The sequence below is a fragment of the Xenopus tropicalis genome, chromosome 7 (genome assembly GCF_000004195.4).
Source record: "Xenopus tropicalis strain Nigerian chromosome 7, UCB_Xtro_10.0, whole genome shotgun sequence".
NCBI classification, from domain to species: domain Eukaryota; kingdom Metazoa; phylum Chordata; class Amphibia; order Anura; family Pipidae; genus Xenopus; species Xenopus tropicalis.
Window position 1 is genome coordinate 27508151 of NC_030683.2, and position 22849 is coordinate 27530999.

Consider the following 22849-nt stretch of genomic DNA (forward strand, 5'->3'; position numbering starts at 1 on the left):
TGGCGCAGCAGGGTTTATTACCCCTTTAATACATACATCTTTCATTATTGCCCTTTACCAACAGTACAAACTTGTGTATATTGCACACCATTGATACAAACATGACTTCATGAGGAAAACATCCTTTTTAGTATAAAGCTGGGCATACACGGGCAGATCCCAAGTCGCCAAGCGAGCAGATCTTCACCCAATATCCCCACCTATGGGTGGGCGATATCGGGGAGGCATGTAGGCGAATTCGATCGTTTGGCCCTGGGGCAATCGGTTCGGGGACCACATCAACGAGCCGATGCGGTCCCCAATCCGACTGGATTTTCTAACCTGGCCGATCGATATCTGGCCAATTTCAGGCCAGATATCGGTCGGCCAGGCCCCTCAGTTCTGCCCCTACACGGGCTGATAAGCTGCCGAATCGGTTCAAGGGACCGATATCGGCAGCTACAGTATAATCGGCCCGTGTATGGGGACCCTTACTTATTTTATCTTTTGTGTCTTCCTATTCTTCATTGATGGGACACAGAAACCAATGGTGAGGATACACTTCTTGACTAATAAGCAACTAAGATAACACAACTACATAAAGGCCTGGGGCAGCATTTTGGAAAGTTTGTTGATTCTGGAAGAGTTTTTGAGATTTTTTTTTAATCCTAGTGAGTCCCATATGGTTATTTTTTCCACTATGAATCAAAGGTTCATGGTGACACATTCTCTGTTGTTAAGCAAGCAACACTGGGGAATAAAGAAAGCGCTACAATATTCCAATAATGAAGAATTATTTTTTGCATGCCAAAAAGGTCATAGGATACACCATGCCTTACCAGATTTATTTGCCAAACGTCTTATTTATTTGCATGGTGCTCTGGTTAAAATAACATAAACAGTTCACCCATATGAAAAAGAACATTGGAAAGAAGGACAATAGCTTACTATGACAGTATCATTCATGGGATTATTAACATTATATACAGGTAAAGGATCTATTATCCAGAACACAAGGGACCAGGGGTTTATTGGATAAGGGATTTTTTTTTGTAATTTGGATCTTCATACCTTAAGTCTGCTAAAAATCATTTACATTTACATAATACCAAGAGGATTGTTTTACCACCAATATCGATTTATGCAGCTTAGTTACCCTCAACTACAGGTATGGGACCATTATCTAGAATGCCCAGGACCTGGGGTCTTCCGGATAAGGGGTCTTTCTGTTCTCCATAAATCTACATAAAAAATTATTACGGATAAGGGGTCTTTCCGTAATTCTCCATAAATCTCCATAAAAAAAAATTCAAACAGTAATTAAACCCAATAGGATTGTTATGGCTTTAATAAGGATTAATTATATTTTAGTTGGGAAAAAGGAAATCATTTTTTTTTTATTAAAATGGAGTCTATGGGTGTGGCCTTTCTGGATAATAGATTTCCAGATAACAGGTCCCATACCTGTATTTTTAAAAGGTTATGCCTCTGTAAGAAAACATATATTTTATAAAAAATGTCACATTTATTTGGAATGGCCATGTTTTTTTTCTCCATGGCTCTATAAAATGGGTTGTTGAGAATATTCTTGGCCATGGCAATATAATACGTTAGAAATTACGTACTCAGTGCATCATTACAGTCTTCAGTATCAATTCAAAAATACAAATAATATGCCCAATAAAAAACATTTATGATCATAAAGGACAGCGGGAAAGATATCCTGGAATAATTGTCTATGTCGTGTGGGTTTTGCACTTGAAAACAGTAAAATACACAGAGCAATCGTTTCAGAACTGGATCCACCGGACTCTTTATTTTTTTTTTCCCGTTCCCGATTTCATCTGGAGGTTCCGTTTGGTGACTTTGTCCATCGGACACAGCACTTATTGTACCATTCATGTCGGCTTCATCTTCAGCAACAAGTTTCTGGGGGAAAAAAAAGGCATAATAAAGATTTTATCATAGCTGGGAAAGGCACGGGTCAGTCTGCCCATGAATGCATTATTCTATTATTCAGTTTGGAAAGATCACAATTACATTAACATTTACAATTTTATAGATGGACCTATTATAATCCGTTTAATTTAATTGGTCTTCAATGTTTATTTTGCACAGTTATTGTATTATTAACCTGCTTACTAGCGATGAGCGAATTTTTTTGCCAGGCATGGATTAGTGGTGAATTTCCATGTTTGTCATTGGCGGAAATTTTTGGCAAATCAAAACGGGACAGATTTGCTCATCACTACTGCTTACATTTTGGCTCTTTTCATTGTGCAGCTGAAGTATTTTTTTCGGGGGCAATGACCCCAGCAACCAAAAATCTTTCCCTGGTTGCTATGTAAATAAATCCTTAGCAAACAGAATGGGCATTGCCTTTCTGGTGCTTAAAATGATAGTGTGCATTTACATCTCAAGTGCAGTGAGCAAAGTGCATTTGTAAGCTCAATTTTCATGTTTTATCCAGAATTCCAACATCATTTCAGGCCCAAGGGGGTGATGCACTTGGCACAACTGTGATGTGCCTACCGAAACCACATTGACAAGGAAGTCTGCCTGGCGGAAGGCAGGAAGGACTGATGGTGTAACTGAGAGCAACTGCTCTGAAGTGCAAATAGTGCAAGTACCTTTAATGAAAGTGGTTTTACACACTACTGATTATAGGGAAATTGAGGGGATGATTCTTCATACAGACAGGGTGGGCACCAAGGGTAAGCGCAGGAGCATGTTCTTCTCTCAAGGCAACTTCGGGCGACTTCCGGAAATCGTAGCGACACGTATGCCATCCCACCGGCGATTTACATTCTTGCCAGTGGGATGGCATTGCAGGGAGATTCGTCAGTGACTAATCTCCCCGTCTGTCACCTCCCTTAATGAAGGTCATTAATTTGTAAAATGACTGCATCTGTTTTTGCTGTGCTCATAAATGAGCCTTAATGAGATGACAAAGCAAGAGGGCTGATTCTTAATGGGGAATCTTTTGCTTGTGGTTGTTCGCCTTTGAGAGAGTAATATCCTGAGACAATTTGCAACTGGTCTTCATTTTTTTTATTATTTATGTTTTCTAAATTATTTCACTTTTTGCCCTGCAGCTCTCCAGTTTGGAATTTCAGCACTTATCTGGTTGTTAGGGAGTGGTTTAAATGAGAGATTGATACATTTATAGAAGAGGACCTGAATAGAATAATAAGTAATAAAAAGTAACAATAAAATTGCAGCCGGGGTCAGTGACCCCCATCTAAAAAGTTGGAAAGAGTCAGAAGAAAAAGACACATCATTCAAAAACTATAAAAAATACATAATGAAGAACATTTAAAGTTGCTTAGAATGGACTACTCTATAACATACTAAAGCAGGGGTGGGCAAACTACGGCCCGCGGGCCACGTCCAGCCTGTTGGTCTTTTTAATCCGGCCTGCCGACTCCGCAAGTCTCATCACGCAAGACTTGGCATCTGGGGACTGACCAGTGGAAACGGCGTAACGCTGGCCCAGCCCTTCTGTAAGTGAATGTGGCCCCTCAGCCAAAAAATTTGCCCACCCCTGTACTAAAGGTTACCTTAAAGGTGAACCACCTACTTGGGAGAGCTAGGCGGTACAAAAGAATCAGTATTAGGAAATGACTTAGAAAGTGGTGACTTTGTGAGCTGAGGAGCTTGGCTATTCCATTGCACCACTGTATGGAGGTAAAAAAGCAAGTACTGTAGTACATTAGTACATTAATATTCAGTTCTAAAGGGTGTGTTTTGTTCTATACTGCCATTTCTTCTCCCACTGAGCTCCATCTAAAAATATTGTTATAGGCATGTGTGCGACTAGGGAAATGATATCATTAACATTAACATAACAAAAGTAAATTTCATCTCCTGAGCATTGTTTTAACAGATGTTGCAGTAAAACAGTTTATGCCTAGATTGTATAGAAAATGGCAATGATCATTGTCAATTGCATTGCTCAAGAAACAGAACTGGAAAAAAAAAACTGGAAAAATTAAAAAATGACTGAAAATACTTCCTGATTACATTTTCGCAGAAGTGTATTTACTTTGTGACGATTATAAAAGTGTTTGTAAACATTTAAAATCTCATTACTTGTATCATTTTGTTTGTGTGTGCTCTTTCATATTGGTGTTGTGCAGCATATCAAATGTTTGAACTCTGAAATCAATGGGAGGATGCTGCATTTCCATGTAAAGATATGATAATCCTTTTTCCAAGGTGCTTCTAAAGTTTTAGCATTTGATTCCAACTCTTTATTCCCTATAATGCATCTTTGCAATAGGTCACCCTGTATATAATGCTCCTTTGCTTATGCCATTGGTCTTTTATTTCTGTATGGCTCTTCTTCTTCATAGGTTGTAAGGTCTTTTGGGCCACAATGTCCTTTTGGTTGAGTCACAAGTTCTTAGCATTTATATATTTAATGCTGTATACATTTGTGTACAGGTATTGGACCCGTTATCCAGAATGCTCCGGACCTGGGGTTTTCCAGTTAAGGGTTCTTTCTGTAATTTAGATCTCCATACCTAAAGTCTAATAAAAAATCATTCAAACATTAAATAAACCCAATAGGATAATTATATCTATCAATAAGGATTAATTATATCTAAGTTGGGATCGACTACAAATTACTGTTTTATTATTACAGAGAAAAAGGAAATCCATTTTTAAAAATTAGAATTATTTTCTTATAATGGAGTCTATGGGAGATGGCCTTCCCGTAATTCTGAACTTTCTGGATAATGGGTTTCTGGAGAACGGATCCCATACTCGTCTCAGTATTTTGTTAAAGAGTCAGACACCGTTGTGGTGCTATATAAATAAATGCATTCAATCATGGGCAATATAATCCCTTTATGGAACTGTCAGCTCCCTGAGGTTCTGAGTTATGCCTTATTTTTGAGAGTGATAATAATATATATTCTGTATATGCTGCTTGGCTCTTATGTAAAGGGAAGGTGCAACAAGCATCAGTTGACTTTGTTATCAAGATGTAATTTATCTAGCTCCTAATGAACCTTTCCCTCAGTGGGTGCCATTATGGATACTCAAACAATGGGCAGTTCTATTAAATGTAATGGAAAGACTGGGTAGATGGCAGGAACTCTTTGGTTTAGAAGCAGGAACCTGCTACAGTATACAGTATGCTGATCATTGCACCTCAAAGCAGGTTCTCATTTTTTAATTTCTGGATTGGAGGAAACTTTTGTTTGCATAAAACCCAGTGTAAAGCCAAACAGAGCCTTCTATAGGCTGCCAGTCCATATAGGGGCTACCAAATAAGCAATTATAGCTCTTATTTGCAGGAACTTTTTCCATGCTTGTGTATAAAAGGTTGTGGATCCCTGATGTAGAAACTAATATTCTAAGACAGTTTGCAAATAGTCTGCATTTTTTATTTTTTTGTGTTTTTTTAATTATTTCACTTTTTGTTCAGCAGCTCCAAAACTGTAAGGATGGCCCCTCTGGGGAACAGCAAAGGAGGAGCTCAGCCTGAATGCCAGCCAGGGGGAGATTTGTGACTAATACTTATTTGCTTGCTTAGATAGACCAGAAAATGCAGGTAAGCTTAAGTGAAAAACATTTTAGCTTTCACCAATATTTTCCTATATATGTAATACTGTTCTAAGTTAAACATTACTTTACACGATATATATAAGGCAACATGGCTGTGGTATAATCACCAGAATATATAACTACCTTTATAGTGGAATTCTTTTGGTGTGGTTGATGCAAAGTATAAAAATGAGCAATGGCGTATTCTAACAAAGCCCCGAATATAAAGCTGAAGCAGATTCCAAGGTAGACATCTATTGCCTTTATGAAGCAGTTGGCATTTGGCAGAGATGTTCTGGCTCCCATCATAAGTGTTGTCATGGTTAGGACTGTTGTTACACCTGTATGGAACAGTGGGGAAGAGGATATTATATGTATAATATACAGTATAACACAGTATTTCATCTAAAGGCATAAACAATGCAAAATACATTGATAGTAAGAGTATCTGACATTGAGCAGTCACCATGAAAAAAGAAACAGTTACACATGCAATACATTTCTATACTAGGGTATTTATTCCACCCTTTCAGTAGGATCCATTAGGCTTTTACTTTGCATGCTTTAACTGGAGAATATTGTTTTACATCATGTTTTAGCCCTTGAATATAGCCAGAAGTTGTATTTCAGCAAGAGTCCGGCATCAGTTCAGGTCCCCATGCAATACCAGCAAAATGGTCAGGATTCAGGCGGAAAAGTCCTGATCTTCCAACCCAGCTGATGGACTTGGGTAGGCAGCGGCCCTTGGAGGAAAACTGGCAATCCTAGGGTCCAGGGCAGGTTGTAAGTAAACATCTTTGTTTCAGTGCAGGTCTTCCAAGACTCTAGTTCCAATAACATTACTATGAAGGTTTATATCCAAATATAAACTTACCATTGCATTTTCCCCACCCAGATGTTGCTCGAGTACAACTCCTATTATATTCAAATATATATTTAAGCATGCTTGGAGCTGTGCATTGGGCAGTGGCAGGCCCATGAAATCTCTACCCTAAATAACTATTCCCAGAAGTAAAAATGGCTCTTACCTATACATATCCTAGCTGGCACAGATGACAGACTTATCCAAAAGGACACCCATGAGAGGACAACCAGCAGGATGGATGGTACGTATGTCTCAAGGATGAAATACAAAATGTTTCTTTTCAGGTCAAAATGAAACACAAGCTTTGGATAACGACCTGCAAATAAAATGTATTATAGAAAATATAATTCAACTGAAGAGACCTGCCCCCTTATGTAATAAAAGGCACAAAGTTTGCCCAGGTTCAGTAACCCATGGCAACCATTATGTTGTATGATTTTAAACAGGTGACCAGTCAACTCTACCTGCTGATTGGTTTCTATACCTGTAGAAGACTAGAGCTGTAGCAAACTTTGTCCCTTTTATCAATTAACCCTAGTGTTCTGTAAACATCTTACTCACTTATGTAATAAAAGGCACTAAGTTTAACCCAGGAGCAGTAACCCATAGCAACCAATAACATGTTTGCTATTAAACAAGCAATCAGTAAATTCTACTTGCATATTGGTTGCTATGGGTTACTGCTCCTGGGCAAATTTGCAGTGAAGCACACAGAAGATTTTGTGGACACCTCGCAAGGGCACCTGAATTTTCTCAATTTTTTCCCCACTTGCAGCTTCTGCTTCTGGATTTGGTATTCAGGCGAAATTCATACCCAAGGATTCAGGGATTCAACCAAATATCGAAAATCAGGCTTTGGTGCATCTCTAATTTTGGTGTCATCTTGTAAAGGATGGTTCACCTTTAAATTATCTTTTGGTATGTTATAGAATGTCCTATTTTTAGGAACCTTGCAATTAGTCTTCATTATTTATTTTTTATAGTTTTTGAATTATTTGCCTTCTTCTTCTACATCTTTCCAGCTTTCAGATGGGGTCACTGACCCCAGCATCCAAAAAAGTATTGCTCTGTGAGCTTCCAATTTTATTATAATTGTTACTTTTTTATTCCTTATCTTTTAATTCAGTCCTTCTCCTATTCATATTCCAGTCCCTCATTTATATCACAGCCTGGTTGCTAAGGTATACAATACCCTAGTAACCAGATTGCTGCTGAAATTCCAAACCGGGGAGCTGCTGAACAAAAAGCTAAATAACGTAAAAAAACAGCTTTCAAATGGGGGTCACTGACCCTGGTTTTAGTGACTATTTTTCTAATTAGTCCCTCTCAGATGCTGCTACAATTTAATAACAATTAAGACCAATTGCAAGTTGTCCCAGAATATCACTCTCTACAAGATACTAACAGTTGATTTAAAAGGTGAACAACCCCTTTGAGAAGTCATGCTGGACTACAGTTCCCAGCATTCTTAAACTTTGTTGGGGCAGTATGTGGGGGTTGTAGACTAGCAATATCCAGGAAAGCTTTATTTACTCCTGGTCTATAGCACTGTGTATGATAGTACAGTAGGCATCAGCTGCACATGATAAGGCTACGTTGCATACAATACAAGCGAGTATGCTGAGTGTGCAGGAGTTAAATGGATTTTATTCATGCGCATTTGTTCCTCTGTGATACAAGGTCCTGCCCTTTGACTTTTATTATAATGGGTCTCATATTCCCCTCAGCTGCATCAATAGGCGCTCAAGGTCAGTAAACAGAGATTTTCTGTGTATTCTCTCTTTACTTGGTTACAACATTTCCTGGATTTTCCCTTTCACTTTGGGCTGGCGAATATCCTTGTGAGTCAGAATAAAGGTTTTTTTTCTTTTGACAGAGCTCAATGCTGTCTGGCTCGCTGAGGGCGATACAGGGGAACCAGGCGCTGGTTATATAATGAGCACTCCACTTCACTGTTAGGAGCGATAAGGCTCTCTTATGTTACATCTCATTTATTTTATTTTTCTTCAACTGACAGTGCCTGGTTTAAAGCACCAGTTGTTTTTTTTTTTGGTAACTCATTGCTGTTATACGCAAAGACATTGTAAGATAGCCTTGAGTCTCTGAGGCTTCAAAACCAAGAATGATTACAGACAAATAAAAAAAGAACATGCTATAAGTGTCTTACTAGCAGGTTATCAACAGGTTGCATTCTATTTTGTATAATTTTTTACACAAAAAACTTTAAAATACATACACTATATGGCCAAAAGTACCCAAAAGACACTCTGTAAAATTAAGACCAATTGCAAATTGTCTTAGACTATTAATGTCTAAATCATACTATAAGTTAACTCAGAGGAGAACAACCCCTTCATTCAGTAGAAACATAAGTAAAAAAATAGGGTCCAGAAATGTTCAATGATATAAATGACAGTAATAGAGTGACTTTTTGTGTGTTTGCCTACCAGTTTCATACACAGCTTCAGACACAGATGTGTAATGATCTTCCACTGCATATTGGGCCAAACGCAGAGCATCCAGTCCTCGAACAGAATCATTTCCCCTTGTCCAGTAAAACATAACGTCATTAGTGTTGTAACTCCCTATGAAAAGGTATAATATGGATAAAGTATTTAGGAATGTCTGAATATGCAACATAATAATAAACTTACAATCACTCAGTCTGCTTCCCCTATGCCATAGCTAAGCAGCAGTGTTTAAAGGAAAACTATACCCCCAGAATGAGTAGATTATGTCATATTTAGTGGTCTATTAAAGAATATTACCAAACTGGAATTTATATATCAGTAATATTTTCCTTTGAGTCGCAATTTTGTGATGCACAAAATGCAGCTCTCACTGTAACAGAAAAAAATGCTGGGGTAAAAGACAGGACATTGTCCATTAATTGACTAATGTGACCGAACATGTATGTGTGCCCTTGGTTTGTTTGTGTGCACCGTAAATTGTTTGATCACAGGGAGTGGCCCTTAGCACTTAAAATAGCAGTCTTCTATTTAGGATTTTCCAATAGCACATACTGCTAAAAATATATTTTATGAAAATCTAGATACATTGTTCAGGGGTATAGTTTTCCTTTAAACACACACAACCTGAGACATCAGGTTGTTCCGGAACCCGTAGAGCAGGGGTGCCAAACTCAATCACATAAGGGGGCTGAAATCTAAAACACAGGCTAAGTCTCGGGCCAAATTTTTTATTAATATACTTAGTAAGATACTAAGAGGTATATTTATCCCAATGTGTAAAAAGTGGAGTAAGACATTACCGGTGATGTTGCTCATAGTAGCCAACAGATGCTTTGCTACTGTTGAAATCTGATTACTGATTGGATGCCTTGGGCAACATTACTGGTAATGCTTCACTCCACTTTTTAAACAGCATGATAAATATACCCCTTAGTCTTAGTTACTATGTGAGGAAAATGGAAATTGATCAGGCTGGATGGTCAGACAAACTCACCAAGGGCCACATAAAACAGCCAGGTGGGCCGAATTTGACCCCCGGGCCTTGTGTTTGACATATATGCCGTAGAGGACACAAGGAACCCTGTATTTACCAGTCACTTGAAGCAGCAGTAAATACAGGTCTGTATTTGTATATGATAATACATGCATACATATTACTGTATGTTTTGGAGCTGTGAAGCATTCAGTGAAAAGATTAAACCTTTTCTTACAGCTTTCCAGTTACAAAGTACATGTTTGTTTGTCCATCGGATACTTAGTTAGGTCCATGCTACACGCAACTGTTGTGGTTATCCTGCAAGAAATACATGGTCTGTTATTAGCGACACTCTAACATATAAAGAATAATCATATGGCATTTACAGAGCCATAATCAATCAGACGGATCAGGAATGATTTGTGAATCTGGCGCGCATGACACATGCAGCACAACATCCATTTTTAATGCTTATTTGTACAGGATTCATAAATACCTTTTGCTCCATTTATAAATACTATAGATAACTCATACAGGGACTACATTTACATTCTTAACCAATGCAAGGCAGCTTTGGGCCCCTGAGTAACGAATGGAATAATAATCATATAATTTGGCCTTTATTTCCTCTTCCTATTTTTGGTTGTTGTTCCCTGCACATACTCAGCAGCACTGTATCAATATGCAGCTTATTTGGCCAGAAACTAAACAGAGAATATATGCTGTACCTTAATGCATAAAGAACTGTTCCATTTGGATAAATTCTAATTAGCCGATTTTCAACGGTCATGTCGTGCAGAAAAGACTTTTTCGAATCTACTATAAATGTGTCTGGTACCCAAAGTAATTCCACCAGCCGGCCATCTAAACTAAGGCTCTTATTGCTTTCAAAGCAAAGTCTTTCATCTGTCCAGCGCTGCCTTAGAAATATAGTCGCTGTGTAATCCTACAAATCATAGTATAATTTAGAAAGTCACTTGTAGCAATTTAAATCTGAATTTCTGTGAGGAAAAATGATGAAAATATGTGTCGGTTCTTACCATGTTAATTTCTGATATTGTGTCGATGCTGGCAATGTCCAAGCTCATTCCAACTGTAACAGGCCCATCTAAAAAGGTAAATTGCAATCTTCATATTCATATGTAAGATTATCAAATGCACATCTCATACATACTGCATGTCACCAACAAAAGGTCGTGGACTTGGATAACAAATGAATATCTCAGGAGCTTAAGGGTTGTCCGTCTGTAATAGTTGGGAACTGTGACTCTTGGCAGAGGGTCCAAAACAGATTTGAAATGCCCATAGTTATCCATTGCAAAATCTGGAGAGCTACAGTCTAAAATTCTGCTATAGACTATCAAGACAGCTGTCACTACAATGAAGTTGTCCTATTTGTATTTGTACCCATGGCTGCACTATCCTGAGGCACAGTGGTGCTGGGCCCTTTTGGGGTCTGTGGGTGGTAAGGTTTTTTAGGGGAGAGCCCCTTGTAGGAGATGAATAAACTTCACTTCACTTAAAGTTCAGCCTTTGTACCATTCATTATGACACTATTGTATTTAAATCTCAGTGTAGCATAAGGTAAAATACCCAAAAAATATCATGGTGAGAGTTTCTTGAGTACCAACTAATTTGCCCTTTTTTTTGGTGCTAAGTGCTGGTGTGTGGGTGACTGCCAAACCGTGGTATAGGTATGGAATCCCTTATCCGGAAACCCGTTATCCAGAAAGCTCCGAATTACTGAATGCTCATCTCCCATAGACTCCATTTTAGTCAAATAATTCAGAATTTTAAAACTCATTTCCTTTTTCTCTGTAATAATAAACCAGTATCTTGTAATTGATCCCAACTAAGACATAAGTAATTCTTATTGGATGCAAAACAATCCTGTTGGGTTTAATTAATGTTTTATTGATTTTTTAGCAGACTTAAGGTATGGAGATCCAAATTACAGAAAGACCCCTTATCCAGAATACCCTTGGTCCCGAGCATTCTGGATAATGGGTCCTATACCTGTACCTCCCATTGCTTAATGATGTTTAAAGGGAATGTAAAAGTAATGCTAGTGATACAAGAGGCTTCACCAAAGAGATTCCAGCTTGGGGAGGCCGATTCATTCAGTTTCAAAATATGTCAATGTCAATCAAATTTTCAAAACCCATTGTAATTGAGGGAAGCATGGGGTGGGGGGGGGTGGGTTGGGCCTATGTGTCCCATTAATTTGTTTTTTATGTTTTGGAAGTTAGAAGCAATTACATTGATTGTTGGGAGTAGTTGTGACAACCTGGTGAACCTGCATCATGCTTCACAATAAGAGCCAAAGTTTGCCACAGTCTAGTAAACCAAAGCTACAAATCAGATCCTTGTTTTCTCTCCCCTGACTGGTTGCTATGGGTTACTAGACCCAGACCTTTTTTGACATTGCCACCATAGTGTGACTTATTTAGATGGGTCAAGGCTTAAAAGGCTACTGTATTGTAAAACACTGCTGAACAATTTCACTTGAAATAAACATCCACTTGAATAAACATCCGTTTTTACATACAGTAGTTTTATGATACCTCTATAATAAACAAACTATACTATACCTAGCTTTTTCCCAGATTAGCCAAGTTTGGATTATCTTAATTTCACTGCCGGATTGTTGAAGGATCTATGGCACCTTAGACAGATGTTTAGACAGACCGTCCTGACAGATTGCAGTTAGTCTTTCTTAGAACATCGACAGTTCCCCCCAGATCAGCTTGTTTGGGTTGTCAGCATAAATGTTTGCCATAGTGGAATGTGTCCATTTGCTTTGATGTCTAAATATCACACTTGTTGTTTGTTTGGTCTTAAAATAATTTGTTGTCCTTTGTATTGCAACCCTTTCTTGCAATTTATATTTGGCCAAGCCCCCATTGTTATGAGAAAATTCTACAAAGGACACCATTCATGATGCCGTGTATAAACATAATCAGACTACAAGAAAGCAAAAGTGTCTTAAAAGCAGTCCAATCAGGGGCAGTGCCCGAGGCTCCTGACTTTTAGATCCTTTACAATACAGCAAGTAAATTCACTCAAGACATACATATCAGGGCTATTCTACCTGCCCCCTCCACCATAAGGCTATGGAAGGCTGCAGCAAGTAGCTATCAAAAATCAAGTGCATAGGGCTGAATTTACATGCTAAATAACTAACATTTAAGCAATCTCTTCATTGAAGCAATACAACTGAGCAATATTACACCTGCAGCTGGTGAACATTGTACAGGCCATTTAAGGCACAAGATGTAAGTCCGTATGTCTTGTGTGTTCTGTAAGTCCCATTGGCTTTATGACGACAAACAAGGCAGGTAAAGAACCGTACTTGAAATGATGGCTACTTTTCAAAAACCAATTGCAATAAAATCCTATTGAACGCTGTACTGTGTGCTGTACATCTGTTGAGACAGTGGTTGTTCCACCCCACAAGGAATATTACATGGTCAGCCATACACATCATTGTTCATTATTGTTCATCATTACGAAGGAGGAATGACATGAGAATGTGCCGTACTCCCTGATAATGAGACATGCTATTCCCTGGCTCATTTACTTCACTTGCCATAAGTATCCCCCGAGAAATCAGTTCTACAATGCTCTTTGTACGAAAGAGATGTACCGCTAGCAAGGGCACTAGTGTATGTGGCTGATATTATCCTCAGTCATGGTGTATTTGATGTAAAGCGGATGCCACTCAGATGGTGATCAATGTTATTTCTACATTGCTGTGTTTCATGATCTTAGCTTTCAGTGCTGACATAAAGAGAGCAGCAATATAAAGAGAGCTGTAATATAAAGACAGAAGCAATATAAAGAGAGCAGAAATATAAAGAGAGCAGAAATATAAAGAGAGCTGTACCCCCACTAAATTATGTTTTATTTAATTCCATGACTCATTTTAGTACTGAGCGATAGAACTAAAAGTTACCGGGCCCTATAGCAAATCTATTTAGTACTTTGTCATTCCCCTAAAGTGGATAATCTATGTCCCAAACTTGGACACCAAGAAGCCATTGATACCGAAATGAAAATCTATTTGCAATATGTGTTAATTCAACAAAAGGAAATAGGTAGAGTAAAATCTTACATAATGGTGTTGCTCTACCCATATGATTAAACTACAGCTCCCAGAATACCCCTACATATCCAGAGTTAAAGTACCATGAACATGGTGATGAGACAATGGGCTATAATCAGCAAAAATACAGCTATTTGCAGGTAGAAAGAGGATTATTTTAGCAAGGTAGCAGGGGAAATCAACCCTAAACTGCAACTTGTAGCCGTGAATTGTCTATTGTATAATCATTCCCTGAGGATCACTCTTCTAACTTCCTTGATGAAGAATGATTGTTATTTCTAGCCTAATGATTTAGTGACTAACCAAGACTTCTAACGGGTAATGGGTAATTAAAAAGTGCATAAACTGTAAAATGAAGTCAAACCACCATGTTATTTGTACACTTGCAAATTACCCTTCACCCTTCTGAATTGCTTTAGGTCTCTGCACTCCAAAATGGAGCACCTGTGTATTCTCCACAATTACAGTGCCTGTGTTAGGCAGTGCTGTATTCATGTGGGGCATATAGGTGAGAGGCACATAAGTGTCCGACTTACTGCCCCTACCTACTGTACATCTTCAGAGCCCTGTACTTCTTCACTCCTTAGTGCTCCAGCACCCAGGGTCACAGTAAATTACCCATATAATGTCTGCTCTCATCAGTAGTCCTTGTTCCTTAGCTCTAACTAGAGGAGGACCCACACGACCGACTGGGAGACTGCTGCAAGAGTAATACCTTACCTGGCAGAAAGTCACACTACGGGGTAAACAAACTCATCCTGGTGCCAGAGGATCTCCTGGTGAGTCAAGAACAATACTCCCCAGCCCTTTCTTATTTCCACCATAGGTCTGTATGACACCAATTACTGTCTAACTCTAATTGTTGTAAGAGTGGGCCCTTGATGTCAGGTTCTCAGGTGGGCCCTAGGAGGCCCAGTCCAATATTGTATGTAATACATACATTGTACAAAACAACAATGTATGTATCAGGAAACAGTTTTAACAATATCCCATAATGAGAAGATATCAGTTGTGTACTAATACTATCCCATTTAGCGAGCATTTCGGTGTGCCTTCTCATAGCACACATAAGCACCTGGACTTTCTTTTGCAGAAGAAAAGTAAATAAGATGCAGTAATTACCAGTAAGCTTTCCAGGGGAACAAAACAGCCAAACAAAGGGCAAAACAAATATCCAATCTTCTAAGTAATCCATAAATAAATTGCATACGACAATCCCATACTGCCCAAGTTTCTGCACCTGCAGATGTTCTTGGAAAGGCTATAGCAGCAGTAAACTCTATTGGTCTTTGGTGTCCGTTCCTAAGCTCTGTACTTGCCAACTGTGTCAAGTGTATTTATTGTTTGTTCCTTGCAGTACGGATATTGCCAGCAGTTACACAGCTGTGCTTGTTAGCTGCCTTCTCATTTAGGACTTGTATTTATTTATTTTTCTGAATAAACACTATGAGAGGAAAGCCAAGAAATGATTGGGAATAGATTTGGCCCAGTTTCTGTTTAACTTGATTCTATTTTGTTCATGGAAACCCACTCTTCCCATTTTAGCAAAGTCTCTTGTTAGATCCAGTGTTGGACTGGCTTGCCATGATACCTAGAAGCCCTGAAATGTTTAATGAAAGTGCAGAGGGACTGTGGAGCCAACTAACTGCCTAATTCCCTTCGCCCACAATAGGGTTAACTCACCCAGCTCATATTCCCGCATAAACAGAACAAGAGTTCTCCCCTCCTCTTCCCGGCATTCCCAGCGCTGCACTCACCCTCTATTTGCTTGGCGTGTCCGGAGCTGCATCTCCCTCCCTACCTGTTTCAGGCACTCAAGTCTTATGACATTTAGCTTCGGTTAGGTACGTAAGTTAAATAAAGTACTGTTTTTTCTTATTGTATAAAAGAAAAAGAAAAAAGTGGAAATATTTGTCACAGTCAATGGCAGGTGATAGTCCTTGGCCATTTAATCAGTGGTGTTATTTGATGTCTTCCACATGCCCACTGCATTCGCAGTGGCTGGCATTCGGGTTATAAAACCGCTATGCAGTTTGTTAAATGTTAAAGGTGAAATACATGGCAAGGACTATCGATGATGTATTATATGATAAAGCTGTGGCCGAACTCCACCCCACTTAACGGTGTCCGTGTGTTTCTTGGTTAGTCGAGTGTATCGATTGGGGAAAGGTAAGAGGGGAGGGAATAAGTCTCTGCAGTCAGGATGAGCCCAAGCATCAACAGGTTTTTTGCTGACCCTGCCAATTGGCCATGTATGACTATCCCCAGACCATTCCCCATGTCTATATGAGAACAAGGGGGAAGATAGAAGGAAAAAAGTTGAGAGTATGTAAAGGGAAGAGACTACTTGGTGAAAAAGGTGAAAGGAGAGAAGTTTAGTGGGCCAGGTTCAAGATCTAAGGTTTTCTGGTGGGCCCCTGGTACTGCATTTTCTCTAATTGGTGAACATCCAAGGACCTTGCCTGAGCTGCATGGCCTTTAAATATATACAGTATATATATATATATATATATATATATATATAGCAACAGAATCCCTGCATAAGCTAACACTCTTTCTATCAGTAGTCAGAACTGGAGAATCCTCCTGCATAGATAACAAGTATGAACCATCTAATTTAGGGAGTGCAGTAGGGACAGACTTCTGTAAGCTTTACGCCCCCTTCATTAAATCACCCCTGCCTATTTATAAGACAAAATAGAATGTTCCCATTAGCTGTCAATTTCTGAAAGTTATTTGGCGTGTTGCTCGTCGCCGAAATTGTAACTTTTCTAAATGATTTTTCGCAGCGTGCCTACAAATGCAGATCATTTATTTTCATTGCTTCTGTAATGAGGGTTTAAAACCATTAGAACTGCAGAACTGTGTTTACTTTCATATGGGAGAAATAAATAATGTGTGCGTATTGTGCAAATATGTGGTTATTTATGGAGAAAGAGCCACTCAATAAACCACTTCATGCTGTAAAACATTATAAACTCTGTATTTTCTCGGTGATGCTATTTTATGAAAGCCTATCCCACAAATAACCCTGGAGAGCTCTGATTATAAAGTAGTGCTGCCTCCTTACTAATAGCAATTCCATCTGACTATGCACACGCGGCTGTGCCCAAGCTCACATATTCAGTGCCATCAGTGCTGCCTTGAATGTGAATTTGGGGCCCGAGTTTAAATACAAGAGGCCAATGGCAATGAAGGTTGAGTTGGGGCCCTGAGAGCAAAGATGTTTATCTTGCAAATGATGTATAAACTACAGTGAGGGCAGTATTTTTTTTTTTAATTTAGGCACCAGAGGGCATGTACCAAGGGCTGCAGCTTGATAGATTTATCTATCTATCATGTGTCTGTCTGTCTGTCTATCTATCTATCTATCTATCTCTCATCTGTCTATTTCTCATCTGTCTATCTATATCTATCATCTATCTATCTATCTATCTATCTATCTATCTCTCTCATCTGTCTATCTCTCATCTGTCTATCTATATCTATCATCTATCTATATATCTATTATCTATTATTTATCTATCTACCTATCATCTGTCTGTCTGTCTATCTATCTATCTATCATCTGTCTATCATCTGTCTATCAAAAATATATATGCCTAGATATATATGTGTGGCTAAATCTAGTGTGAAGCAAAGGAGGTAGGGGTCCTGGCTAGGGCAGTGCTTATTATAAATTCAGTGCTGCCATCAGACTTTTAGAGAGTTGTAGTTGCAGACTGGACATCTCTCATGCATATATTAAAGTTTTACAAGTAGAATGTGACCTAATGTAAAGGGGTGCTTCACCTTTAAGTTAACTTTTAGTATGTTACAGAATGCCATATTCCTAGCATCTTTGCAATTGGTTTTCATTATTTATTTTTATAGTTTTAAAATTATTTGCCTTTCTCCTCTTCCTCTTTCCAGCTTTCAAAAGGGGTCACTGTCCCCGGCAACCAAAAACTATTGCTCTGTGAGGCTAAAATTCTATTATTATTTTTACTTTTTATTACTTATCTTTCTATGCAGGTCCTCTACTATTCATATTCCCATCTCTAATTTAAACCACTGCCTGGTTGCTAGGGTAAATAACACCCTGGCACCCAGATAGCTGCTAAAATACCAAATGGGGATCTGATGAACAAAAAGCTACATAACTGGAAAAACCACAAAAAATGAAGAGCACTTGCAAACTATTTCAGAATATCAATATCTACATTATATTTAAAGTTAATTTAAGTTAATTTAAGGGTGAACTACCCCTTTAAAGAAAGGCTGCCTATCATGATAAACCACACATGGACCATCTGTGTGCAGACTACAAAGTGTGCCATTAAGAAGGGAAGTAAAAACTACTATAATCCTTTCACATTAAACTTCAAGTTGGCACTTGCATAATGGTATGTGGGCATTAAGTGTGACTGTGGCACTGCATTTATATAATGCTATGTGTATTTCTTAAACATTGATTGATACTTTTTCTTGCTTATTGCGCCAAATGATAGATGTCACACTTTTTTACCTGTGGTAGATCTCATGACGGAGGTCAGGTGGCAAGAGTAGATCACAGGGTGACAAAGTCTGGGCACCCCTGATTTACAGCAATGACCTCCTCCATGTTATTAAACCACGCTTTCCATAACTGACAACTAGCACATTCTGGGGGTTAAAGAGGTAGTTATAATGAACATTTACTTACTATGATGTAGACTAAGGCATTCTAAAACAGTTTGCAACTGGTCTTAATTTTTTATTATTTTGTTATTAAATTTTAACAGCTACAGATGTAGCACTGGCTAATATGTCACTTTGGGTGGGTGTTTTCAGGACAAAGTGACAAACATCTTTATGTGTCAAGTGCCTTAATTCTAATAAGTACCACTCTGTAGGGCTCAATTATTAAGCAGAGGTAGGCTCAAGGTGGGGAAAAAAACAGGCACAAAGCACCATTTCCCCAAAATGCACCATCTACTGGGGAGTTACAGCAGTCAGGCACATCTCTTTGGGCTCTTGGAGTCACCCTTGCCACTGTATGCAGTTGCTTGTGCCTCCAAGGACTGCATACTGGAAAAGGAGCACGTGGGGCAGACATGGGTTTTTTTACATTCAAAGGAAGGAGCCACAGGTCTGGACTGGGCTTCAAAAGAGGCCCTGGCATTTCAACTACACAGCCCCCTAGCAGCCCACTAAATAGTGACTGTCTATGGTATCTACCAGCAGCCCCTCTGGCATGTGCCAGAACCCACAGTCCATTCCTGCCCTTGCACGTGAGTGATCCACACTGTGCCTTGCCCCAGGTGAGCTATTAAAAGCAAAAATGGCACAACTGCATAGATAGGGCTGCTACCATTTTTTTGTCCTCTTATCCAGGCAGTGATGTCATGGGGGTGAAACAATAGATGTCATGGGGCAGGCAGGGCATATTTAGGGAAAAGGCAATAACATTGGAGGTGTCATTGATATCAGTGAGTTACGGACGTGGCAGGTGGGGATTGACTCCATTTGGGACTTTCTGGATTTATGTTTTGTCCTGGTTTCAGAATGCTGAAAACCACACAGACAGTTGAGAGCCAGACAGCCTGTGAGAAAACCGGACTGTCTGTTTCAAAACTAGACAGGTGGCAACTAGTGATGTGTAAAACTGCACCAGTTCGCCAAAAAAATTGCAAAACTGCTGAAAAAATTGCAAAATTGAGACATTTTGCTGAAATTTCACCAAATGCATTGGTACCATTGAGCGTTTTTTTCTTGTGCCAAATGCATTGATGTCAGTGGGCGTTTTTTCTTGCACCAAGTGCTTTAGGATTCTTTCTTATTCCAAATACATTGGAGTTGATGGATGAGAAGCCACAATTTCTTCCCAGTGAAGTGTGAAGTGAAGTGAACTGGGCAGCAAACTGGAAAATGAGGTTCAATGTTGATAAGTGCAAAGTTATGCACTTTGGTAGAAATAATATAAACGCAAACTATCTACTGAATGGTAGTGTGTTGGGGGTATCCTTAATGGAGAAGGATCTAGGGGTTTTTGTTGATAACAAGTTGTCTAATTCCAGGCAGTGTCATTCTGTGGCTACTAAAGCAAATAAAGTGCTGTCTTGTATAAAAAAGGGCATTGACTCAAGGGATGAGAACATAATTTTGCCCCTTTATAGGTCCCTGGTAAGGCCTCACCTTGAGTATGCAGTGCAGTTTTGGGCTCCTGTCCTTAAGAAGGATATTAATGAGCTGGAGAGAGTGCAGAGACGTGCAACTAAACTGGTTAAGGGGATGGAAGATTTAAACTATGAGGTTAGACTGTCGAGGTTGGGGTTGTTTTCTCTGGAAAAGAGGCGCTTGCGAGGGGACATGATTACTCTGTACAAGTACATTAGAGGGGATTATAGGCAGTTGGGGGATGTTCTTTTTTCCCATAAAAACAATCAACGCACCAGAGGTCACCCCTTTAGATTAGAGGAACGGAGCTTCCATTTGAAGCAGCGTAGGTGGTTTTTCACGGTGAGGGCAGTGAGGTTATGGAATGCCCTTCCTAGTGATGTGGTAATGGCAGATTCTGTTAATGCCTTTAAGAGGGGCCTGGATGAGTTCTTGATCAATCAGAATATCCAAGGCTATTGTGATACTAATATCTACAGTTAGTACTAGTGGTTGTATTTATAGTTTATGTATGTGAGTGTATAGATTGGTAGGTGTGGGTTAGGTGTGCTGGGTTTACTTGGATGGGTTGAACTTGATGGACACAGGTCTTTTTTCAACCCTATGTAACTATGTAACTATGTAACTATGTAACTAAAATTTTTACCACTTGTGAAACCATAAATATTGAAAATAATGTACTCATCCCTAGTGACAACCCTATGCATAGAACTGCGCTATACCATGGAGAAGAACATGTGTTGCGCCCTAACAACATGATTAAGCCTGGCATTGGTATGTCTATGCAGTGCTCTACCCAATTATGTACTTTCCTTATACACAACTAATACCCATCAAGTATAAGCTCATTAAAGAAATGTAAATGCATGCTTGTATTCACTGTGCAATGTTGTAAAACCCTTTTGCAAATAACAACTATATATTATTAATAGCTTGTTATCTAAAGCTTTACAGGACCCACGTGGATTTATAAGAAGCTGCCTTGGTTTTTAGAAATATATTATTGAGTTAGCAGCTTTACTCATATGAGCAGTAAAACAGAATTTTGTGTGGAAAAATGTCAACCCGCTGAAAATTCATTTTTGCTGACTTGTAAGTGTCGCATTTCCTTGCTGTTTTTAATGCACATATTTATTAATAATTTATTAGGCTATATATTGCTTTGACTGATGAAATCTGAGCACATAACCAGAGGGAAATGTAAATACGCAGATATATAAAATAAATATCAAACTGTCTGATGTTGTTTAGCGCAGTCTCTGCACAGCTCTCTGGGGATCATTATCTGGGGAAGCTGCATAATACCTTGGGCTGATTATTTCAAACTGCTCATTTGTTTTTAGGTTAAAGGTGATCCTATTTGAAAGCCCCACCACATGTATTCTGATTTTTATGCTTCAGAGGGGGTAGTTGTGTGTGCTGTAATAGCATGTGTACTGATTCAGTGGCAGTGATTCCAAGACAAAGGTAATCTTGCATTCTTCACTCTAACCATACATAGGGAAGCAGCTTAGAACATAGTTGCAGAAATGGATATTTTGGATACCTTACGCTACACAATGATGTGCTTATGTTTCCTCTTTTAAAAGGGATGTAACCAGAGAATTCTCAGCCCATTTGAACCTGGGTGGATTTTTAGGCCCCATTTTGCCTTAACCATGCCTAGTTCCGCCAATACCATGCCCCGTTCCATCCAACCACTCCCCGTCCTGCCCAGACTATATCACATCCCACCCAGAACAAGCTCCCTGCTCCATCTCCACTAGGGGCATAAATAGCATCTTATTTACCAAGATAATAAGTATAAAAAGATAAAACATGATAAATATGAATGCCATGGGTCATTTGAACAGTTTGATTTCCAATATGAATAGTTTACAAACTATGTGGCATTTAGAGAGACCCCAAAATTAAAGTAGACATTCTGTCTCAAAGCTTGTATTCATTGTCTCAAAGCTTGCACTTTACAGCATCTGTTCTACAGTACACTGACCTGCACAATGGGAGTTGTAGTGAAGAATCTATCCGCAGAGATGGATTGTTAAAGCAACACTGAAGAATTTAGAGTTTTCCATGTGAGAAACCCACCTGCTTAGTATACTCCTTCCAACATGAGTTCAATAAATAAGCCTTAAACTGAACATACTCATTGCCTGTTATTTTATTTCTTGGGCTGAATAAGGCAAAGAGGGAAGCTGAAGCTACTCCATGTTTTGTCCTTGCAAGGCAGATAATTATATTTCCAGTGCACAGATAATCTCCCTTTATAATGGACTTCTGCTGAAGAGACAGTAGTACAACAAAGGGGAATCTAGTTATCAGGGGCAGTAGCTTGCCTTGTTTAGCTTCAGAATAACTGCAACCAGAGATTTTTCAAGATTAAATCAATAGGCAAAGAGTATGTTCAGCGTAAGCTCTATTAACTGAACTTGTTCATATTCAAGGAACATATATATTGAATATTTTTTTTTCAACCTCTGAAAAATGCACAACATGCCCCTTCCATATTTTATGTAAAAATAATATATGTAACTAAATGTAGCAAGTTGGGATATGATTTAAGGTTACAATACCTAGCAATTACAGATTTTACGCACAGGTAGCAACATTCATTTTTAGCAATAAAAACACCATATAAAATATATCAGATACTACTTACTGTCAAAAAATGGGCGCAGGTATTTGTTGTATCCTTTCATGAGCTTTTGAATAGTTGGAGGCAGAATCTCACCTTCCTTCCCTTCAGCATTAACAGATGA

The 22849-nt window shown here is 38.9% G+C and overlaps 1 protein-coding gene across 1 annotated transcript; it reads right to left on the reverse strand.

The window, feature by feature from the left end:
- Positions 1–1434: 1434 nt before the first annotated feature.
- On the reverse strand, positions 1435–22849 carry LOC100490720 (gamma-aminobutyric acid receptor subunit pi-like; the record flags this gene model as incomplete). The annotated part of the gene is given in 8 exon segments (XM_031906486.1): positions 1435–1908; positions 5680–5876; positions 6564–6716; positions 8848–8985; positions 10083–10165; positions 10576–10793; positions 10888–10955; positions 22750–22849. Coding segments are annotated over 8 exon segments (1230 nt in total), but the record flags the coding sequence as incomplete, so codon positions are not given.